Raw genomic sequence first — 19,868 nt, forward strand, 5'->3', positions numbered from 1 at the left:
GGGTTGATACACATGCGAGTGAAACTATACTTCTTTATACTGTACATTTGGTCGCGAGAGATTGGTGGTACATGGGTCGAGAAAAGAGTTGAGAACAACTCCAGGTCGGTGGAGAAAACGAGGAACGAAGTGAGGAGCGGCAAACTTGAAGAATGAAAGGGCAAAAGGAAGTGCGAAAAGAAGACGAAGGAAAGAAGTTGGAGAAGACGAAAGTTAAATGGATGCGCGGTACAACGCAGCATAAGCACCGTTATTAGCAATAAGTTCATCGTGTGTTCCAAACTCTGAAATAGTCTAGAGGCAAAGAAGACTTCAGTCTTAGGGGCAGGGGCACAAGGAAGTTGGATTGCTTACGCCGTTCTCCATCATAGCCACTTTATCCGCCCTTCGAGCAGTCGATAGACGATGTGTAATGAAGATAACACTCTTGCGTCTATCCCCACTCGGTGTTTTTGAAATCTTGGCTATGGTGTCGAATATCTGATTCTGCGCATGGGCGTCGAGGGATGATGTCTGCGTGGTTACGAGTGACGACACAGGGATCGCGGCGTTTAGTTGGAATGTATTGGATCGGTGAGAGGAATCGAAACAACGTACCGGTTCATCAAAGACCAACAGTTCCACTTCAGGTTCATTCGCCCGCATGAACGCGCGTGCTAGAGCGATGCGTTGCCACTGTGAAGAGTGAACAGAAATAGAATAGATCCGTTAGCAAAACAGACTCTGATGATGATGATCGAGGGGAGGGAAAGGGAAGGAGGGCTGAACGAATGGGGGAAATGAGATGGGAAGAGAATGCAATGTGATACACACCTCGCCTCCGGACAAGCCATGTCGTTGTGGGCCCATCATGTCACCAAAGCCGTACCCCGGAGCACCAGGATACGACACCGACTCGAAGCCAGGAGCTTCGAGCAAAGTCTTCAATCCATTGGGAAGCGACTCGACCAGCGTGTCTGCTTCGGCTAAATGGATTGCAGCCTCGATCGCAGGTTTGTATCGAAGCCTGTCGACATTGCCCAGGCCGACGTTCTCCTTGACGGTCGAGTTGAACTTGGAGAAACCTTGAAAGACGGCGCTGAGGTGTCGATGGTATTCTTCGGGGTTATAGTTGCGAACGTCGACGCCATTCACGAACAAGGAACCCTTGTCAAAGTCGACGATACGCAAAAGGATCTTGGCAAGGGTCGATTTCCCTAGACAGGGATTAGCTTTGACAGAAGGGAGAGCTTAAAATAACACGTACCTGATCCGTTGTAACCCACTATCGCAAGTGTCTCACCAGGCTGCATCGAGAAGTTAATGTTACGAAGTGCCGGTTCACTACAGCCAGGATAGGTGTATGACAGGTTCCTAGAAGAAACGTTATCGCGTGTCAGGTGAGTGGCTTTACTCAGGGGAACAGAAGGATACATTCGAGTACTCACTTGACTTCAATCTTGGCTCCAGACGGAGAAGGCATGTATCGAGCGGTGTCTTCATGTTTCGGCATCAATCGAGGCCTGAGCTTGATACTGGCACAAAAGGCGGACATCAGAAAGATGCCTTGGAACGCCATTTTTGCCGTGGTTATCAAGTTGCTTGAAGCGTACAAGACACATTGAATGGACGTCCGGTATGCGGTAATGGCTCCTAGTGTGGTAGCGGATGATTGTAGGAGGAGGAGGACGGGAAGCTGTGAACAAGGAACGGATTAATATATGGCACGGCGGAATTAAGTCGAAAAGGGGCACTCGCATTCTGAAGGGCGTAGATAATGTCCGTAAAGTGGGCTGTGGAGTTTCGGGTGATAGGCTGCTCCGAGGCGAGGACTATCTTGCGAGCATTGCTCCAGGAAGCAAGAATCCAGTCGCCGAGGCCAAACAAGGCTATTTCTGGCCGATGTTGGTCACTGTAGGCGAGGTTCCGCATTCGTTCCTGCTTATCAGCAGCACGAGCCTCTTTCGATGTCGTCGGATTGTCGAAACATGTTGATGGATTCGAGAAGCGGGCGAGGACAAAGGGAAAGAGGGAGGAGACGACCGTGAACAAGAGGACGCCAAGCTGAGAGAGGTCACGAGTGAAGGAGATCAGGAGCCAGAGATGTGAAAGGATTTCAACTGCGAGGGAAAATATATTGATAAAGTCGAGAGGTGAGATGAAACCAAAGCCGCCACCGCTAAAGGAACGGGCAAAAAGGTCAGATTCCTGGAGCAAGTCCCGGACTTGGGGGTCGGCCAGGGTCGGAACATCCAAATGGACGCGGTGCTCCATCTGCTTGTATTCGATGTAGAAACGAGCGGAGCCCAAGACGATATTTTCATTTGTGGTTCTGTCGAAGCGAAAGTCTGAGCCCAAGTTGCCTATCAGAGAAAAGAATAAAATTATCCCACAGGAGCGAGTCGAGCCAGCCTTCCACGATCCTTCTTAGGATCTCTGTACATATCAGGTAGAGAAGGCGGGACCATGTGAATGTATCTGATCCAATCAAAGACTGGAACTGGATGAACGGACATTCGCGTTAGGCACTTTGGTCCCGACAGACTGTAGCGGCGCTCACGAACCTCGTCGATTATCAAGGCCTATGCCGAACGACCGTCAGCAACGCGGTTCACAAAGCAAACGGAGCTGGGTACCTGGGAGTAACCTCGGAATGCGGGAAAGAGACTCCTGACGACATTTAGCGTTACCATCGCTGTTGTCCGGAGGGGATGGAGGCCCCAAAGCGTTTTGAACTAGCATCTGGGTTTTAGTGGTGAACAAAGGGAGTGTATGAGTGCCACGTACGAGGTCGAAGATGCACATCTGGGACGCCTGGAGGGCGAGACGAGCGTTCTGGAGGGACAAAGGCCGTGGGGCGCCTGGTACGAGATAGACTCCCTTCTGGTTGGGGAGTTCGCGGGATTTGAGCCAGACATCGTAGACGGACTCTGGTGTTGGTTGTTGCTTCGAGGACGATGTCTTTGAGGACGAGGAAGACGGTCTTGAGGGGAGGTGGAAGTCGGTGGGAAAGGATACGCGACGAGGCCCCATCCTGTTGCGGATTGTTGCACAGTCGTTCTTTGAGAGGCGCATTGTGAGTTGTGGGGCGTTGCTGGGGCTGTTGTGGCCATAATATATGTGTTCCGGGCGTTTTTCATGTTGGCTGTACCGAGTCGTCGCCAATTAGGGAAGAGCGACCCAAGCGTCAGTACTCCCAAAAAAGGCAAGCGTCAATTTTTTCTCCAGATTTGGAACTCGGAAAGAGCCATTTGACTGTTGACCAAATGCAATGACCTCCCAAATCGACTCTGCTTCCCTGTCCGATTCCCTCAACCGTCTCATAACAGACGACCAACTCAAATCATACACACCAAAGTCACCTCCTTCCCGTGATGGCTATGGCTTTCGTTCCTCAGGCTTGAATTCTCCTCTTCCCCCACACCCAGACCAAAATCATTCATCTACCACACCTACTTCCGACCATCTGGTCCCAGATCCAAAGGGCTTGGGAGGCCCAGCAAAGTCACCGTTCACCGTTTTTAATGCAATTCCGGAAGAAAAGGGGGCCGGGGCCCCCAAGATGGCCCGGCCCTTCCGCCCCTTCTTGGATTGCTTGGGGGAAGACCCCGCCCGGGGGGCCTTCTTGGGAACCCGGGAGCGTTATGCTCGGGTTTTTTTTGGGAGGCCAAAGGGTTACGAAGAACTTTTTCCAGGGATGTCCCTGCTATATCCGTCTTAAACCCCATCTTGACCCCCCCCCCCCCCCCCCCTCTATAGATGTCATCAACGATGCTGTCTTTGCTGAGGATCATGATGAAATGGTCATAGTCAAGGACATCGAGTTCTCCAGTCTCTGCGAGCACCATCTCGTACCATTTACCGGCAAGGTATGTTCCCCATCTCCGTCTAACCCTCCTCCCAAGAAGACCTTGATCACCCGTCCTTGAAAAGGTCGCCATCGGTTACATCCCAAACAAACTCGTCCTCGGCCTCTCCAAACTCGCCCGGATCGCAGAGACATTCAGTAGACGACTACAGGTGCAGGAGAGATTGACAAGACAGATTGCAATCGCAGTTCAAGAAGCGATTCATCCTCGAGGTGTGGCTGTGGTTATGGAGGCGACGTGCGTGCCCATTTTGCCCATCTCACACATATCACAACTCACCCGCTTTCAAGACACATGTGTATGACGATGCGTGGAGTCCAGAAACCCGGATCGTCGACAGTGACCTCCTGCATGCTGGGATGCTTCCGCAACCAGCAAAAGACTCGCGAAGAGTTCCTTACTCTCATCAAAAAGTAAAGCTTTGATGATTTAGAGATCCCAATGTAAAAAAAGGATTCAAATATGTTGTACTAACAGTAATATCGGATGTATGGGATTAATGCAATACAGGGGCTATAGATTAGCGCTATGTTTAACCAAGAAAATCAATCCTGTCGTCGCTGGCTCTTGTCGCCCGCGTGAGGATCGATTGGCAGCAACTTTCGAGCAAGGGCATGGCTCCCGGTACCACTTGCAGGTCCACTTCCACCACCCGTGTACCGATGTCGATTAATCTTCGGACGTTTCGGGGGTTGGGTTGATGGTTCTGCAGATCCACTGGCAGACTCAGCCGCTTCCTTCTCTCGTTCTGGAGCATATTCAGTATCTCACGTTTGTCTCAGACGAACTAGATAAACTCACCAGACGCTGTCCTCTTCCTTGCACCATCCCTATCATCATCTTGTTGCTGTTGAGCTTGTTGCGTTCGCAGTTGATCTCGCCAGTGCGTAGGTCCCGTCGGAGGCCGAGAAGGCTCATCTGGCGCATCGCTGATCCTCGACCGCAAAGTCCCAGGTTGAGCCGTTCCTGACGCTGCTGCCGCCTTTCTCGCTGCTGCTGCTGCCTGTTGCTGCTGCGTCCTGATCTTCTTGGCTTCAAGTTCCTTCTCTCGCTCCTCTTTCTCTCGCTCCCTACTCTCCCGCTTCTTGGCATCCAGTTCCCTCAGTCCCACCATGGCTTTCGGTGCAATAGGCGGCGGAGGTGGCCAACTGGACGACGGACTTTGCCCGGGAGGTGGACCAGAAGATGATGCACCACCACCACCCGACGTTGTTAATGGGGGTCGTTCCCGTTTCTCTGGAGCCTAATTACCGTCGCAGTCAGTGCATCCATACCAAGGGAAAGGATCCTGTACTCTTACCTTTTCCGGTGCACTACCACGAGATTCCCTCGCTTCACTATTCTCAGGTTCCCGCTCCTTCCGCCTCCTATCCGATTCACCACGGCCGCGATCATGGGCGTCTTTTTCCTGACCAGGCCTTCGCCCTCTATCGGAATCCCTATGCCCATCCTTGCGTGAACTTCGCTTCGAAGCGCGGTCAGACTGCTTTGCGCCAAAAAGGGGAATCAAATGGTTAGATCAGGTGAGAACTCCAGAAAAAGGAGAAATAGAAAAGGCAACATACATCGTCATCATTTGGTCGTCTTCGCTTGCCTAGTGATTCATCAGCGTTCTGGGCAGAAGGTCGGTGTCTGGATGGCTCGGGCCGGCTGGGCAGTCCGTCGAGATTACCACTGGAGCTGCCTCCACCCCGATTGGAGCCACTATCGCGCTCTTTGCGGTCACGGTCCCGGTCCTTATCATCCCGCCTATGCCTGTCTCTATCCCGGTCGCGATCCCTGTCCCGGTCACGGTCACGATCTCTATCCCTCTCGCTACGGTCACGATCCCTATCCCTATCTCTATCTCTCTCCTTGTCGCGTTCTCGATCCCCATGTCGATCTCGTCCACGGTCCCTATCCCTGTCCCTATCTCTGTCTCTTTCCCTCTCCCCATCTCGTCCAGACGCCTGGTCTCGATTGGCTCGTTCCCGTGTGTGGGTAAGACTGTCACGGCGGCTCACAGTGGCAGTCTCCCTCTCTTGTCTGGAGGACTCCTTGCGGTCGCGGTCGCGGTCACGGTCACGATCTTCTGGTTCATAGTTGCCTCGTTCGGAACGTTCGATACGGTCGGAGCGCATCCTTCCTCCACTCTCTCGGCTGTCAGCACTGGCCTCCCTGGTACCCGGTACACTGCTTGTAGCTGGAGACGAGGACCGGATCCTTGGTGAAGGAGCCGCAGAATTGGACTGGGTTCGTACGTCCAACTTGTCGGCACGATACTGCATGGTTTGCCTCGCTGTCTCCCGAAGTTCCTGCGCAGATGGAGTCTGACTGGGATTGGAAGGAGGTGGCATGCCTGGTGTATGGACATGAATATTCCTGTCGTCATTTCGGCGGCTGTCGTTAAATTCGCGGCCGTCTCGAGTGCTGGAGAGAACAGGTATGGGTGACCCGACTTGCGGAGGTCTTGGAGGGTACATATTGGGTCGAGGTGGGTGTGTTTCCCCGGAGATATGAACCGGGATAGACATGGGCCTGACGGAAGGAGTGGTGTCCATCGCGGAAGTATCTGAAGGTGGCCGCGATGGCTCCGCTCCCCTGTTTTCTGTTCGAACCCTTTTTACCACTTCTGGTCTAGGGATACTGTGAAAAAGGGCCCTCAACGAACAACCCAAACAGTATATGAAAACCACCCTACCTTTCCATAGCCAATTTCGTCGAATGCAACGAGTCAGATGAAACGTGACTAGGTTGCTGTGGAAGTTGATTAAGTTGGGCTCGAGGAGCAGACGGGGCAGATGGAGGTGGCTGCTGCGATGCAGCCCTGCGTATCTCTTCTGCCGGCCCATTTGCTCGAGGATGGTCAGGGGCGGGGCTATTCGTGCTACTGGGAACGACAGACGGCCCGTTGACCTGTACAAGTCTTTATCAGAACTCGACCTCTCGTTTCAAGACAGTATCTGCACACCTTCACGGCTTGCTTGGGCGACTGCCACTTAGGCTCGCGCTTCTTTAAGCTGGCCGAATAGCTATAGAAAGCGGGTAAGCCAAGCAGTCGGTACGCAAAGGAAATCCACGTACGCTCGGGCCAAGATCTTCAAGTCGCCGCGATCCTCCGTTTCGATGAGCTTATCCATTACGGCGTCGAGTTCAGGGCCAGCGGCGTAGACATCACCGAGTGGGAAGACGGTTATGATTTCCTTCAGCACGATGATCGCATTGTAGACGTGCATAAACTCTCCAGTCTGAATGCAATCCACGAAGCACTGTAGACGAATAAGTAATTTAAGACATGTCAATCAAGAAGGGACTTGCCTTGGACAGCTTTCGGTGCCATTTCCGCATCACCTGGTGGAATGTTGTCCAGTTCAGGATATCGTTGGCCTTATTCGACAGGGTTCGTTGTAAGCCTGCGTGCTTTCCGCCGCTCTTCATTTTATTCTCCTGTTCATAGACATGTTCATCCGCGTGCCACCTGTAAAGGTCCGTGAGGATCCCCAACAAAAATCGCCCTGTCATTGTCTTTAGCAACCCGATACTTTGAACAGCGTTCAGGAGAAACACGAACCGTAGTTCCTGGCTTCAGATTCCGTGCACGAGAATAGGACTACTTTGACATGCTCCCCAAGAAGCTATGAGAGTATACTACTTAGAAAAGGAGCTGTGAAGTAAATGCAGCGACTTACCTTGTCATAGCACATTAAGGTGTGGAAACCGGGGGTACCTTGCAGGACCTTGATAAATTGAGCGCAGAAATCCGCGTCCATGGGCGACAACAAGGCGCGAGGCTGAATACAGTGCTCGATAATGGCATTGACCAGAATTGCCGGTTTGGTGGCTATCACTAAGGGTGAACAAAACGACTCTTGGTGATATACGTCGTCGGACTCACAATGTGCAAACCAATGAGGCTTTTCACGTACCAATCGTTTGATCGTAAAGGCACGAGATATTGTCTGGTCCTTGAGATCTTGTGAAAGGAGTGCAATAAAATCGTAACTTCTATCCCTTCGAATACGATGGAAAGGAGCCATGTTCCGCTTTGCACGGTCAGCCGATCGATCAGCAAGGTTGGCCTTGGCTTGCTCCTCGCGACTTAATGCTTGAATGGCGTTACTTTCTTCATTGTATCGAGCGATGGGAGGCGAAAGGTCGTATGTCGAAAGTTGCCAGAATGTCAGGTAGAAGCCAGGCCTGTTGAGATGCTCAGAATCCCGGTCAATGCGACGGGAGAGGTACCCTTACCCAATGATATCGTAAGCATTCGTTGGAACAATCTTCTTCAAGGGCTCGAACAATTCCTGGAGCTCCGGCAACCATGGTTTCTGCTTCGTCTGGTTAGTCTTGCGAATGATCTTCAGATGCCTGTTAGAGTACCTCTGGTTCCTGGTTTGTGGGAACGACGGCCGCGTCCACGTCCATTGCATTCTCCTCGGGTGGGCTCTGTTGCTCGTTCGCGGGCTTGTCTCCATTGGTAGCCAATACGGGGGAAGCCACTCTGGAAGTGCTACTTGCAGGCTCACGCTTTGCGGTCAATGCCGCTTTAAGACGCTTTTCCGCCTCCTCGTTGGCAATGCGTTCTTGCTGGTCCAACGCCAAAGCCTTCCTCTGCACTAATTGTCAGAAGCCGCTACTTTAGGGGGAACATATACTCACAAGAATTTTGTACTGCAAAAGAGGTCGGATGATGAGCATACACACGGGGGCTGCGATCCCATATTTCTCTCCCAGTTCTTCGAGAGGGGGGAGGATCTTCTCTGCATAGGCAGTCATCTTGGCATTGAACCCATTGGTGACAGACTTCAACCACACGTTGCCGTGAGGCACGGCGGGACCAGGTGGGGGATATTCCGGTGTTGTCAGCAATTCAAGATATTGCATGAGGACATCGTGGGTCTGTCGGACAGTGTCAGCTGCTGCGATGCGGTGGTAGAGATAGATGGACCAACTGAGTCGAAAAGGCTCGCGATTGACTTCAGCGGAGCGGTTGGCGCCTTGTATAGGCAAGACTGTCTTTGTTGAGCGATCTGAACGAGTAATGGAAGGGTCAATTCCGACTCCGCCAAAGCACCGCACATGCGAGCAGCTCCTCTCTGATGGACCTCCGCAGGGTCGAGTTTCACCCCACGAGTCGTAGGCGCCACCGCCTGGACCCGAAGAGTGGGCCCTCCGGCCATGGCTGCGATTTGCACATCTGACAAGGTCGGAAGAGGCTCGATGCCTGCTGTCTTCCAAATGAGCTCCCGCAGAACGACGAGTTCCGAGGTCTTATCCTGAGAGAGTTGGTGGGCGACGTATTTAAGGAGGGGGGATACGTCCGTAAAGTACTTCCGGAACAACATTCCTGTGAACGAGGCGAGACCTGATATGAAACTTGAGATGGGACCGTATATCCAGATGACGAACGAAGAACACACTTTGTAACCAGTCGGCGATGTTGACCCCGTCGTCCTTGACACGAGCTTTGTCGGGATTCGAGAACGCTTCCAGGATTATGTAGACCAAGATGTCGAATCCCATCAAGGTAACGAATTTCAACGAGTTTACCACCACGGCTCCCAAATTGTCGTACGCCATCACTTGATTAACAGCGTGCGTAAAGATGATGAGAGGGTTACTGTGGGACAATTTACCGACGCTCCCAGATAGCGAGTCGATCGTATTATGCGAAAGCCTTCGCAAGATGTCTTTCGACTCCTTGTCGACCTGGGCTTGTCGCACACGAAGTTCTGGGTGCGACTTGTACAGCTTGGCCTTCCATTCCCCGTAGAGCTGATAGCGAGATTCCAAATCATACGGGCGGAGAATGCTCCACATTTCGACGGTACAGATGGTGTGGCCTCGAATCAGCGGCAAAGCGGGAAGGAGGTAGAGGCGGATGATCCTTAACCACAATGACCGTGTCTCTTCAGGGGTGGACTCTGGTATTTTCTTTTCCTTGTTGATTTGAAGCTGGTGCTTGCCAATGCGTATGATCTTGCAGATGAAGTGAGGATTCCTGGACAGGTGTGGCCCGACTAACTTCATCAAAGGTTCGACGACAGCTTCCATGTCTGCATCTGAAGCAACGGGAACCTGGTCTGACCAAGTAGGGAAGAAGAACACGAAGTCCGTCGAACTGGTGCTGGGAGGAGTGGGTGCCCATGTCGTGAGGGTGGGCTTGCGCGGACTTGGTCGAACAACGCCGGTTGACCCGAAGCGGGAACGAGGTTGGTTGAAGTTGGTGGGAGGTACGCTGGACAACCATGCTTTGTCGAACAAGGGGGCAATAGAAACCTCCATGACCCGTATTAAAAGATCGGCTATTTCTGGGCGGGTGTCCACGAGCCATGGATACCTAGAGAGGATCGAGAGAGCGGGGCGCAACTCGCCCAGTGCAAGAAGAGCCGCCAACAATCCCACTTTTTGATTCCTCTCAGGCCTTTTGATATCCATTGGCGTTGATTGCTTCGTCTTGCTCTGAGCCTCGGGACCGGATGATTCAAGAGGACCTGCCATAGCTAGGGCGCTCATCTTTGCGCCAGCTATCCTCGTCTGAATGTTGGCAAGATATTCCTTGTGCTCGATTTCCATCTCGTCGTCTGCCGGAGAAAGCTTCAAAGCGGAGAGAATGTGAGTCCAGCGTCGCTTCCCTGCATTTCGAAACTTACGTGCGGATATATGTCTTCCAGCGTCAAGTACCCTTCGCGGATGAGGAGAGAGGATAGAAAGAACAGGGTTCTTGGGGTCGCTTCAGTTGAAAGCGTCTACAATGAAATAGGATTGAGTGGACGCGTTAAATAAAGGATATAGTAATTACCTGATAGTGAACGAACTTGAACCCGAGGACTTGCGCCAGGACTCGGGAGCCTTGAGCATTATCGTCTGATATAGGGGTGTGTCTGGAGCTCGTCTCTAGTATCTCGTCGAACGATTTCCCGGTGTAGGAAGGAGGATTAACGTCGACGTTCATTCCCTCCCGAATATTCATTGGGCGCTTAACTTGAGGGGCCCAAGGTGAAAACGAGAGGAGTGCAAGGAAGAAGGTGTAATGAGTCGTAAGGTGAGAGGAGAATATGTCGAGGATTATGTCCAAAGCGCGGTTGGGGTCTAAATCGAAGTACCCAATTAGACTGATGACCTTCTCCCAGACAGGGCGGGCGCGGGATTCGATGACGGAGGCTGGTTCAGTAGGAAGACCAGTTTGTGGCGAGTGCGGAGGGCCCATGCTGCTAGTCACCTCTGTGATTAACTTGCTGTAGCCTTCGGATTGTTCTCGAAGGAGATTAAACTTGTTCTGTTTGTAGCTGTGCGGCGTTCAGGACCAAGCGAAAATCGGTGTTAATGGGACGTACAAGATCCCCGTCCTGGTGCGAATTTCCTTCTTATCCCAGGCACCCTTGTCGGCAATGAGTCCTACGCCAGAGAGGACGGCAGAGTCCAACCGTTCTCGACACGAGTTGGCACTGATGATACCAGATTCCTGGACAAAACTTTAAGACAAAAACAGAGGACTACAAGTGAGTAGCATACCAGCAATGCCTTGACGATAGTCTGTAACTTCTCTTTGTCGTTTTCAGCATTCGTTTTGACCTTACTGGCCTTGGCAAGCAATGCTGTTGTGGTCGGCGAGCTTGGACCAGCAGCAGTGATTTGGTTTCGAGCATCGTTAAGAAATTCGTCGAGCTGAGCATCTATCGTCCATATTATATCGACAAGATGGTCTCCAAAGACGTTGGCGAGATTTGGGATTGCTGAAGTGTCGGACGAAGATGAAGGCAGGGCCACCAATACGCCACGAACGAATTCGACAAAAGCTTGAACAGTGAGAGGATGTTGTGGTGCCCACACCGAAAATACGGCTGAAAGAAGGGTATGGTAGGCCGTTGTCAATACATTCAGACTTTCTGGGTCTGAAGGATTGCAATGCGCTGCGAAAAGGATGTTTCGGCTGAAACGAGAAGCCTTGTTATGAATTGCGCAATTGGAATTGGTTCCCAAAAGGTAGGCTCACCATTCAACATCTCCACCTTTTGACCATGTTGCCAGACACTGTCTGACGCTCTTGACAATATCCATAGGCCAGCTCTTGAAGAATCAGAAGGTAAAGGAAAGAAACGAATACGCAATGCAAGTTCGTGTCAGGCGGCAGTTGTGATCCACGCCCCGCGCTCCGCTGTTTTGTTTGGCTTTGGCAGGTAAACCAAACATGACCCGGCGGACTTCGAAATTGGGATCACAGAGAGGTACTCCGTCCAGGCGAGCACGAAATTACTGTCGCATGGATTTTCCTCGGTCTAGCCGATAATGCAGTCAGCAGAAGCTTTGGAGAAGCAAAATTTCAAGGCTGAGTACAGTCAGGACTTGATGTAAGTCAGAACTGTAAGCGCGCGTCAGTGCGTGATATCCGTTCCAGTGCGTGATATCTATTCCAACGTGTAGTTACTATTAGTAGTTAATGGCAGCGTTTCAACAGGGGTTTCCCGAGTCCTTGTGCAACACATGGTGCCGCCAAATTCCTCGTCATTTAGCTGAGACTAAAAGGGGGGGGGGGGGGGGGTGCGAGTAAAGAATTCACCAAAAGTCCGAATTTTAACAGGCTACAAGTGGTGAAGATCTCAATCCTCAGGACCATCTTCGAATACCAATTCAACGCCTGCCTCTTTCGCCAGATCAAGCCCTTCCTGCTCCTTAGTCTCCGCGAAACCCAGTATCGACTCTAATATCGCACGTTGCCCTGGGTTAATTTCCTTAGCAAATGAACGCCCCGCAGATCACAATCACTCACCTTGCACATAGTCCCGCAACATGGAGGCCACATGGGGCCGCACCGAGTCCGCGAGATTCGGCTCCTCCAATCCGGGGAGCTTTTCCAAAGACATCTTGACCATATCCTGCAGCATTCCACTGGCGTCCAATACAGCTTCATAGTCACCCGCCGCATGGGCATACTCCTCTCCCGACACTTTCTCAAGGACTTCCTTCCACAAGCCATCCACTCCAGTGGCATTCCGTCCAATGATCCACTTTCTACCATCAGTGCCACCAAGTTTGAGGATAATGCTATCGTCGGGGTTGTCTTGAATACTGAAACCATAGCTCAAGATGAGCTCAGAGTTGGGCTTGGGACCATAGTTGTTGAAGACTTCCTGGCCAGTCCAAATGGCGCTGTGCGCTATGAGCGAAATGCTGGAGACGGACTTGCCATCTTCTTGCGTTTGGTTTGCTATCCAGGACACCCGCTGTCCGCGAGCATGGTTCAGGAAATCGATCGCCGGAAGGAGTATAGATTCTGTTTCGTCGTCACTGGCGAGCCCCGGTAACGATGGATTGCGCGACAAAAGAGTGGAAGGGAACGATCTCGACGAAATATAGGTTGCTGATTTCAGATACAGACTCCTGTTATCCCGTGGATCAGTCTGAGTTATGCTCGTGTATGCCAATAAATACAACCATACCATTCGAACTTCCTTCCCCATCCCTGCTTCTTTTCAGAGACGATATTTTGGCACTGTTTCCATTCTGACTGCCACTCGCGGAGACGGTCCAGGGTAGCCCCATACAGATTTGATCCCTTGAATCTTTCTAGCTCCTCAGGCGTAAAGTAGGTGGATGTCGAGAGTTGTTCAGAGGGTGGCAAGATGTTAACATACGGCCCATGGATTAGGGTTGTTTTCGCAAGCCTAGAATTGACTATTAGACATATACAATCCAGAGAACCTGAATCACCCACTCCTTGTGGTCCACAATCCAGTGTAGCGCGAGGTAAGTGGATATCCATTGCCGCGAGTTCCAAGAGAGTGTGTCCGGGAGGTCCAGCAGCCCAGTGATCGCTACTCTAGCGGATTCCGGCGTTACAACAAGTCCAACGGGGCAAGAGACGATCTCTTGATCTGCAGGGATGTCCTGAGAAGCGATTAGACCATGTCCATCCTTGGATCCAGCTTCCTTATCAGAATCAGGTCGGCAGAGGTTGAATGGACAGCGAAGGTCGGAGCAGTTCAGGAGAAGTTTATCGTAGATGTGCTAAGGTTCTACCTTCAATGTAGACCACATCTTTGTGGAGACGGCCTCCGTTTCCTTCAAACCATCGCCTGAATGCCAGAGCTTTATCGGATTCCTGGAATGCCATGAGAGTCGAAGAGAAGAAGTGCTACGACAAAAAACAAGGGCCGACTAGGGGTGATCACTGGTGGCACGGATTGCTCCCAAGGCTGTCGCAAGTTCGTTTCCTAGCAGCAGAAATAGCTGCCCACCAAGCGAAGGAATAAAGGACAAAGGGCATCATGCATTATATTGAGTGTATACAGGGATGTTTACATGACTGTTGAGATCAAAGTCCTGTCCAGACAATCTCATTCTCCAGCTCGATCGTTGCTGCCAGGGCAGCCTCATCCACACCCGACGAGGCTGCAACGCGGACTTCATAAGTCCCTCTCGCAGCAACCCATTGTCGACGACGACTGTCATAATATCCCAACGCCTCTTTGTCGAGAGATACTTTCACGGCTTTGGTCTCGCCCGCCTTCAGGTAGACCTTCACAAAACCTTTTAGCTCCTTCACGAGTTGCGCAAGCTGAGAAGCCTTGTTCGAGATATAAACCTGCACAATCTCTTTTCCGTCGCGGTCTCCGCTGTTCTTTATCTTGAGGGAGACATCGAAGTTCCCGCCAGAAGCGATGGCAGAAATGGAGAGGTCGGTGTAAGAAAACCTCGTGTAGGAGAGGCCAAATCCGAATGGGAAGAGGGGTTTAACTTGTTTAACCTCGTATCCGCGATATCCTACGAAGATGCCCTGGTGAAAAGGCGTAAGTCACTAGTTTTCCGGAGCGTGTAGGTGAAAAGCTTACTTCATTGTAGAGGACCTTCCCTGGCTCTTGAACAACCGTCCCAAATGAACCATGCGAAGGTACGTCTCCCAGTCGTAATCTGCAAAGCGTCTAAGGCGCTGCGGCTGGAACGATGGTTGACTACTGCTTACGGGAAAGTCAAAGGCAGCTTCGCCGAAGGGTTCACAACTCCGAACAAAACGTCTGCAAGAGCATTTCCTAATTCGTCCCCTCCGTAAAACGCCTTCGTGAGTCGTTATCAGCGAAGCCGCGACAAAGTCTGAATGACAGGTCCCAGACTCACCTGGAGAATAGTAGACGCGGAATTGGCCCACGGCATAGTCACTGCAGAGCCCGATTGGTTGACAATTACCACATTCTCGTTTGCTTCGAGGATGGCGGCCACTAGTTCGCTGGTGTTTCCGGGAAGTCTGGAGAATGTGGTCAAAACCTTTCACACCTACAATCCGTGCGGTACGAACCCTAGGTCTGTCCGATCGTAACCTTCACTCTCCCAGCTGAAGGTTTCTTCAGTAATGATTCTCACACAACGAGGACAACACGTACTCGTTATTCAACCCAACCACCAGAATTGCAACTAATGGATAATTTCATTCAATTGAGGTTTTAGAAAGTTTACGGAACCACGTTACCGTCCGAGTCTTTCGCCAGCCCAACTGCGTCCTCGACGAGCCGCTGGTGATCAATCTTCCGAGCTGCCCCAAGTCGCAACCCGCCCCAGCAGGGGAACGGTGGTCCCCGGTCGACAAAGTCTTCCGAGCTTGTCCGTATTTCGATTTGATAGGTCGTCCCAGCCTTTAGACCAGAAACAACAGTCTGAACCTCTTTCGTTCCAAGGTCGAACCAAGATCCTCCCAGAGGAGGATTGGTGCTGAGGTCGATGACCAGCTGGCCTCCGAAGAACAGATTCCCTACGCCAGCAATACTGAGTTCGAACTCCCAGTCCCCATCTTCATCGGGTATGAAAGTACAGGTGTACTTCAAATGAGGGTTGGTGAGCGGGACGACTTGGCAATCGGTTCCACGAACTTACTCGAGTCCAGCACGTGAGGTTTACCTTGGATTCTTCCTGACGGACTGTCATCAGTTATGCGGCACATAGAGTGGTATCTTGGAGGAAGGATACTCACCACGCCGTCCACGAGGAAACATTCCGTGTCGTGAGCTGTAGTGGTCCAGGCTGGAGAAGAAAGCCTATCCCCTAGGTTTGGTTGGGTGCTCAAAAAGTCCGGTGATGGTTTCTCGTTCCAGAACTCGAGGAGTATTCCGGGTTGGGACATGTAAGGTCCAATTGTAGGAAGATATCTGTGGGCACTAGCGCCCAGACTATAGCCAACTTCGGCACCGATCTTCTCTGCTGCTGCGCTGATTCCCTGGAGGGGGGACACTGTGTAGGCGGACCTGACTCGAGCAGAACCACCGCAAGAAGGAACGCCGACTTTCGCATTCGGGCCTATGACTGCAATTTTCTTGACCGTGTTGGTAAGAGGTAGAATCCCTTTGTCGTTTTTAAGCAGGACGATAGACTCCGCCGCGGCTTCCCTGAGGATATTCTTAACTCCGGGGTCTTGATTGTATTCTTCGGGACCATCGAACGGGATACCAGATTCTTGAGCACGCTTATAAAGCCCCAGGATCTGGAATTTGGTTGGTTGAAAAGCGTAGATCTATCAAGATGAACGAGGACATACACACCTGTTTGACTCGGGCATCGATGTCGGATATAAACAGCTTCTCAGCAGTTAATGCTCGCTCTATAGCCTTGCCCCTCATCACAGTCGGTCCACTGGAGCGAATGATATCAGCAGGGTCGAAACATCTGAACGGAAAATTCCTACGGCATCTCGATATCGACACCTGCTTTGATGCTTGCAGTCGTGCTGTAAACCCCATTCCAGTCGCTCATGATTAAACCTAGGACCATAGAATTCAGAGGTCAGGGTCAACAATGTTCTCGACAGGAATACCTTCATAACCCCACTCCTGTTTTCGATGGTTAGAAAGAAGCCTACTGCCATGGCTGCGAAGGGCGCACCTTCCTCAGAATGTCATCGAGGAGGTGCTCATCCTCGGAGACATGGACGCCATTCACCCGATTGTATCTAACCTGGGTCAATGCGACGTTCGACCGAATTGCGCTGGAGAAAGATACCTACGCAGTCATAAGAGCCCAAGGCTTTGCATGCTTAATCACAATTTGAAACGGCTTCAAGTATACTTCGCGTAAGGCACGCTCTCCCACTTCGCCTATACAAAGTCAGCGAATTAAATTATGGTCCATAGAAAGAAAGGACACGTACTGCTAATCGAGAACCTGTCGGCAGATGAAAATGAGCACCCTGTATATCACCCATGAATCAAACCAACCTCTCGGTCTCCTGATCATTAGCGACGAAGTGCTTGATAGTGCAGGCGACGCCTTTCGACTGTACACCATTGATATAGGCAGATGCAATAAATCCATTCAGGTGAGGATCTTCCGCGTAGAACTCGGAACTGCGTCCTCCTAAAGGGTTCCTATGAATGTTAATGGTGGGTGCCAGCAGTAGATGGGTGCCTGGGAAGTCCGTCAGAAAGTAGCCCTGGACAAGATGGGTTCAAGAAGGCACACTCTTTGCACGGGCTTCATCTCCCAACGCCTGTCCGACCTTGTAGGCCAGACCAACATCGAAAGACGCACCGATGGCGGTCGAGCAGGGAAAGCAGGTAGACGGAACGCCGTTGAAGACTTCACTGGAATGTCAGCTGGTGGGTGGCAATGTGACGCCTGGCATGAACTTGCATCTGGTCCCTCGAATCCCGTTAGGTCCGTCGCTGAACCTCATGGAATATATTCCAGCGTGTGGAATAGCTTCAGTGTGCCACCATCCCTATCGCCCGCCATCTTGAGCTTGGTTATCTGAGCACAAAGAATAACGATTTACCTTGCCGGTCAACAGCTTGATCTTCTCCCTTATAGAGAGCTTGAGCAGTGTAGCATCAATATCGATTGACTGAGGCATGATAACGGGGAGGGGGATATCCAGCAGTCGAGTTCGGGTCAGCCCTTTTATCCCATTGCAGAGGCGATTGGGCACCAGAAAGCCGGATTCTAATTTCCCCGGAAACCCATGACCGTCAAGGCTTCTCGAAGGGAGTTGACAGTAGACATGGAGGCACTGAGTGCCTGGCGCCCAACATTCTCTTCAGAAAATTTCGCTAGTATGTATTGCCACATCGTCGGCTACGAAAAGACAGAACAAGCTTGCCCATTCGGATATTGACTGCTGAACATGGTGGCCGAGGGACAAGTTGTGGCGATCAAAAAGTGCGGGGAGGGGCCGATGTTTGATTGGCCAGATGTCGCGTTCTCACAAGTCCCGCGCCCAAGTTTCGACTCGCTCACCCGCATCCAGAATTGGTGCAACCTCATCCATCTCCTTGACTCCTCGTTCCCACCTGCAATATAGGATTTTATATTCCTAATAAGCGCCTTCAATTTCTACTAGGCGCCAAACTCAAGAATGACATTGTCCACAGTCGCCAAGTCAGTTTTTTTTTTCTTCAACCCACACCCAGCAAGTGATGCAAGCGTTAACTTCGTATTCCACCAGGGGCAAGAAACGCGCTCTCGAGGAGACCCAGGAACACGACGACCCGACGACTTCGATACCATCTGCACCGGTATTGAAGAAGAACAAATGTGTGCTTCGCTGTTATACCATGTAGACGACCCCCCTCACTCAACACAGCACGCGCAGAGACGAGGCCATGTCCTATATGCAATGAGCCAATTCCTTTACGACTACTGGGGAAACATGCCGAACTAGAGGCTGAGCGCATAGACGCGATAATACAACACATAGGGTCGGAGGAGCCCTACTATGACGAGCGAGACGAGTGAGTGTCCTTTCTCTACGCTGCAATTGCTATTTTAACCAACCGAGTAGGCCCGGACCAAGCTCCCGGGGACGTCGCTCAGCACAGAAGGCTCGCAAATCCATCGCACCGCGTACTACTGGCATGGACGAACTCGTTGAAACCAACAAGACAATACAGGCTATTAAACGACATCGAAAACGACGACACGCAAAGCTCAAGGAGATGCTGAAGGAAGAGGAGGATAATTTTACCCGCCATGACACATGGACAAGGGGAACCATCGGGGGACAGATTGTATGTCCTGTTTGCTCGGAGACGGTTCGAGGGGATCAAGGGGTGCTGGAGGCCCATGTAGACGTTTGTGTTGCGAATGAGAGCCAACGGCTGGAGGAAGCCCGGCAACAAGAGCTTGCATTACAACGAGCAAATATGGAAGAGGAGTGGGAGAGCTTGAGCAACACCGGGAGTGGGTTGTATGTCGGTGACCTTCCAGGTAAGTCGCTCGATTCCGCAGTTTTGAAAGGTACCGAGTTGTTCTTGTAGGTGCTGGTTTTCATCGGCGGAATCGAGAGAGCGAGGACGTTGACGAGGAGATCGACATTGACGGTGACGATGAAGCTGTATACGGGGAGCAGCAGTTCACTGAAGGGGACATCTTACCCGTTACGGAGCGTCGACCGGGGGATGACGGTGCTGACGGAGATGTTGATATCGAGAACGACGAAGAAGTTGTCGTGGATGATTCTCCGGAGAGGCCTGTTAATGGGAAGTCAGCGGCCGGACCAAACCCAGATGGGGAAGCCTCCCGTTCCATATCGCATGACGATGGGATTGAAGGACTGGGTCGAATCCACGTTGCAATCGAGACTGCTCGGAAGAAGGGGGACAAGAGAGCTCACATAGCCGCGCTGGAAGCCAAAATTAAAGTTCTCGTGAGTGCTCCCGTCACAGTCCATTCCTTCCTAACGAAACCAATTCAATGTCCCATAGGAAACCACGCAAGTGCCGTCGAGTTCCCCGACGTGTCGAATATGTCTCGACCCTTACAACGAACCCACTCTATCCACGGGATGTTGGCACACGTGTTGTCGGGAGTGTTGGCTGCGCTGCCTTGGTTCGAATATGCAATGCCCAATATGCAAGCGTATCACGGTAGCAGGAGACTTGCGCAGAATATACCTATAACTGTAAAGTCTGAGCAAACGTTAGCATTGGTCGAACGGATTGTCAAGCGCATGCAAATCAACGAGCTCATATCTGGCCTTGTCACTTCTTCACGTCTAAGCTCGATATCGTAAACCAGCGACTGCGGTTACCGACGGGGCTCCACCGAAAACACGGAGGGATC

General features: G+C 51.6%; 5 protein-coding genes across 5 annotated transcripts; 2 read left to right on the forward strand and 3 right to left on the reverse strand.

Moving 5' to 3' along the window:
- Positions 1-213: 213 nt before the first annotated feature.
- CC1G_01321 (hypothetical protein) lies at positions 214-3,054 on the reverse strand (the record flags this gene model as incomplete). The annotated part of the gene is made up of 10 exons (XM_001837357.2): positions 214-294; positions 355-675; positions 814-1,196; positions 1,247-1,353; positions 1,428-1,514; positions 1,593-1,675; positions 1,708-2,311; positions 2,373-2,415; positions 2,540-2,561; positions 2,767-3,054. The coding sequence occupies 10 exons, from the start codon at positions 3,052-3,054 to the stop codon at positions 214-216; spliced, it is 2,019 nt and encodes a 672-aa protein (XP_001837409.2).
- A 196-nt stretch (positions 3,055-3,250) lies between these two features.
- On the forward strand, positions 3,251-4,265 carry CC1G_14672 (GTP cyclohydrolase I; the record flags this gene model as incomplete). The annotated part of the gene is made up of 4 exons (XM_002911197.1): positions 3,251-3,631; positions 3,675-3,848; positions 3,913-4,085; positions 4,139-4,265. 4 exons carry the CDS (start codon positions 3,251-3,253, stop codon positions 4,263-4,265), a joined length of 855 nt encoding a protein of 284 aa, XP_002911243.1.
- A 33-nt stretch (positions 4,266-4,298) lies between these two features.
- CC1G_14673 (tho2 protein) lies at positions 4,299-13,865 on the reverse strand (the record flags this gene model as incomplete). The annotated part of the gene is made up of 27 exons (XM_002911198.1): positions 4,299-4,596; positions 4,650-5,091; positions 5,149-5,313; positions 5,414-6,464; positions 6,529-6,743; positions 6,799-6,859; positions 6,912-7,096; positions 7,179-7,342; positions 7,399-7,462; positions 7,517-7,668; positions 7,723-8,024; positions 8,076-8,164; positions 8,208-8,438; positions 8,487-8,726; positions 8,780-9,174; positions 9,248-10,424; positions 10,481-10,576; positions 10,630-11,116; positions 11,165-11,292; positions 11,343-11,671; positions 11,824-11,873; positions 12,033-12,106; positions 12,388-12,528; positions 12,641-13,208; positions 13,268-13,492; positions 13,543-13,715; positions 13,848-13,865. The coding sequence occupies 27 exons, from the start codon at positions 13,863-13,865 to the stop codon at positions 4,394-4,396; spliced, it is 7,425 nt and encodes a 2,474-aa protein (XP_002911244.1). The 3' UTR covers positions 4,299-4,393.
- A 277-nt stretch (positions 13,866-14,142) lies between these two features.
- Positions 14,143-17,661, reverse strand: CC1G_14674 (beta-glucosidase; the record flags this gene model as incomplete). Its single annotated transcript, XM_002911199.1, has 17 exons — positions 14,143-14,604; positions 14,660-14,738; positions 14,791-14,882; positions 14,943-15,069; positions 15,121-15,156; positions 15,206-15,236; positions 15,292-15,637; positions 15,693-15,728; positions 15,790-16,296; positions 16,355-16,445; positions 16,498-16,573; positions 16,627-16,642; positions 16,695-16,761; positions 16,816-16,906; positions 16,960-16,973; positions 17,027-17,241; positions 17,584-17,661. 17 exons carry the CDS (start codon positions 17,659-17,661, stop codon positions 14,143-14,145), a joined length of 2,364 nt encoding a protein of 787 aa, XP_002911245.1.
- Positions 17,662-18,162: 501 nt separating this feature from the next.
- Positions 18,163-19,818, forward strand: CC1G_01323 (hypothetical protein; the record flags this gene model as incomplete). The annotated part of the gene is made up of 5 exons (XM_001837359.2): positions 18,163-18,185; positions 18,253-18,341; positions 18,391-18,538; positions 18,589-19,013; positions 19,064-19,818. The coding sequence occupies 5 exons, from the start codon at positions 18,163-18,165 to the stop codon at positions 19,816-19,818; spliced, it is 1,440 nt and encodes a 479-aa protein (XP_001837411.2).
- Positions 19,819-19,868: the final 50 nt, after the last annotated feature.

The sequence above is a fragment of the Coprinopsis cinerea genome (genome assembly GCF_000182895.1).
Source record: "Coprinopsis cinerea okayama7#130 chromosome 5 map unlocalized cont3.5, whole genome shotgun sequence".
Lineage (NCBI taxonomy): Eukaryota > Fungi > Basidiomycota > Agaricomycetes > Agaricales > Psathyrellaceae > Coprinopsis > Coprinopsis cinerea.